A 2,383-nucleotide genomic window follows, 5' to 3' on the forward strand; every position below is an offset into this window, starting at 1 on the left:
CCCCCTCGCTCACTTCTGCCGCACGAACTCCTCCGTCACCAGCTTCTTGACGTCCCCGAAGACCTCGTGTCGCTCCCTGGAGACAGGCACAGGTCAAGGGGGTGGTGGTGGCAGCGGGGCTCGCCCTGATCCCCCTGCTCCTACCCTGGGTGTACGCGGAGCCGGCGCAGGAACTCCCACACAGCGCCTGGAAGAGAGGGTGGTTGGTGGGGGCGGGGCCAGGTGAAGGGGGCGGGGCCAGGTGAAGGGGGCGGGGCCAGGTGAAGGGGGCGGGGCTTACCATCCTTGGCAGAGTTGCCTTTCATGAAGATGAAGCTGAGGATGACGGTGAGGAGGCCCAGCTTGGCCGTCTGGTCATCCCTGTGGCACCCAGACAGGCGTGTCACCCACCAGAGAGGGGACAGGAGCCCGCTGGGGGGCCCTGCCCCTCCCCAGAGCCACCGGGGGGCCCAGGTGTCCTGGGCCCCACCCCCTCCCCAGAGCCCCGCCTGCTCCTCACTGTCGCAGGTTCTCCCCCTCAGCTCGGGGCAGGGTGCTGATGAGGATGTAGATGTGGTGCTTGGTGTCGATCTCCACCAGCTGCAGCCCGAACACCTGCAGGAGGCCCGGGTTACCTGGGGGGAAAAGCCCGGGTGCCCCCTTCGGACTGGCCCCCAGCCCTGCCTGCGCCCCACCTGCTGGAGGGTCCTGCCTGCCCCGGTTGACGATCTCCGAGTAGACATCCTTGTACTCGCGGATGACCTTCTTCAGAATATCTGGGGAGAAAAGGAGGGCGTCACTGTGGGGAGCTAGGACGCCGAGGCTTTTTGTCAAGAAAAGCCATGCGAGTGGAACGCTGATTACAGAGACTTCCTGAAGCCCTAAAGTTTTGGGAGGGGCACAGGGATCCCCCCCCACCCCAAAGTTTTGGGAGGGGCACAGGGATCCCCCCCCACCCCCCCACCCCACTCACCTGATCTCTTGATGGGGATCTTCTTCTGGTCTTTCACGAGCAGAAACTGAACCAGCTCACTGACCTGCCGGGCAAGGAAGGAAGGAGGGACGAGAGCTGGGTGGCAACGGAGGAACTGAGGCGTACGCTCCCCTGGGGCGGTGGGGTGGGGGTGCACAGGACAGGGGCTTACCTCCACCTACCTTCTGATCCACTTGCTCCTGGAGCGTCTCTCCAGATTCCTCTGCACCTGGCTGTGCGTCTGCGTTTGACTCGGAAGGTAGTCATCGTCCCCCTCTTCCCCCTGCACAAAAAGGCCAGGAGCGTTACACTGCTGCTGCAGACGGGCGGGAAAGGGGCCTCGATTCCACGCAGGGTTGGCGGGGGGGGGAGACAAATCGCCTACCTGAGAGAAGCCAGACCCTTTGCTGCGCTTCCTCTGGGACATTTCTCAGCCCTCCAGGAGCAGCTGCGAGAGCAAGGAAATTGCGTGAGGAACTGAAGCTGCTAGCAGGCACCCCCCCACCCCGCTCCCCACGGAGACTTTCCCCCATCGGCTCTCCCCGTGGGAGCCTCCCAGCCACAAGGCATTTTAACACCCTCCCCTAAAGGCCCCCGATAACCCGAGCGACGACCCACGGGGCCGCACAGCCCCACCGGCGCCGGACCAGCGGCGCCGCCCGCCTCCCCTCAGCCGCTGCCGCCGCCGCGCCTGCGCAGATGCCGGCGCGCACCGCCCGCGCATGCGCCCGAGCCGCGCCGCGCGCCGGGGCCCGCCCACCTCGCGCTCCCATTGGCCCTCCCGCCTCCCCCCCCCAACCACCAACAGCCCCGCCCCGGCCGGCGTTCGAGCGCGATGGCGGAACCCCACCCACCGCCCGCCCAAGGCCACGCCCCCTAGAGCCGCCCCTCCCGCTATGATTGGATGAGCGGCCAGGCCCACGCCCCTCCCACGCTCTGCCGCGCCGCGTGCCCGCTAACGCCCGCGAGGCTCCCGCCGACGCGGTTGCCTAGCAACGCCCTAACGGCCGCGCCCTCTCTCGCGCCTCCCCTTCTCCTCAGGCTCAAAAAAAGGGGCGCCAACGCGGTTGCCTAGCAACGCCCTAACGGCCACGCCCTCTCTCGCGCCTCCCCTTCTCCTCAGGCTCAAAAAAAGGGGGCGCCAACGCGGTTGCCTAGCAACGCCCAACGGCCGCGCCCTCTCTCGCGCCTCCCCTTCTCCTCAGGTTCAAAAAAGGGCGCCAAAGCCGCTGCCTCACGCCCCGCCCCGCCCCCCCCCAACGGTCGCTCCCTGCCCCTTCCCTTCAGGTAGGAAAATCAAAAACAAAATAAAACACCACAAAAACACCCAAAATGGCTGCTTCCCCCCCCCCCCCCCCACCAACCAAGTTAACAAAATCCTCCTTCCAATTCCAACCTTCCCTCCCTCCGTTTGACCCTGGATTCCCCCAA

At 66.3% G+C, this 2,383-nt stretch overlaps 1 protein-coding gene across 1 annotated transcript; it reads right to left on the reverse strand.

The window, feature by feature from the left end:
* Window positions 1-9: 9 nt before the first annotated feature.
* LOC104147758 (non-structural maintenance of chromosomes element 3 homolog) lies at window positions 10-1,209 on the reverse strand (the record flags this gene model as incomplete). Its single annotated transcript, XM_068924188.1, is given in 8 exon segments — window positions 10-76; window positions 145-187; window positions 281-360; window positions 500-594; window positions 675-695; window positions 697-755; window positions 953-1,048; window positions 1,125-1,209. Coding segments are annotated over 8 exon segments (546 nt in total), but the record flags the coding sequence as incomplete, so codon positions are not given.
* Between the last annotated feature and the right edge of the window lie 1,174 nt (window positions 1,210-2,383).

Source organism: Struthio camelus, chromosome 38 (assembly GCF_040807025.1).
Source record: "Struthio camelus isolate bStrCam1 chromosome 38, bStrCam1.hap1, whole genome shotgun sequence".
NCBI classification, from domain to species: domain Eukaryota; kingdom Metazoa; phylum Chordata; class Aves; order Struthioniformes; family Struthionidae; genus Struthio; species Struthio camelus.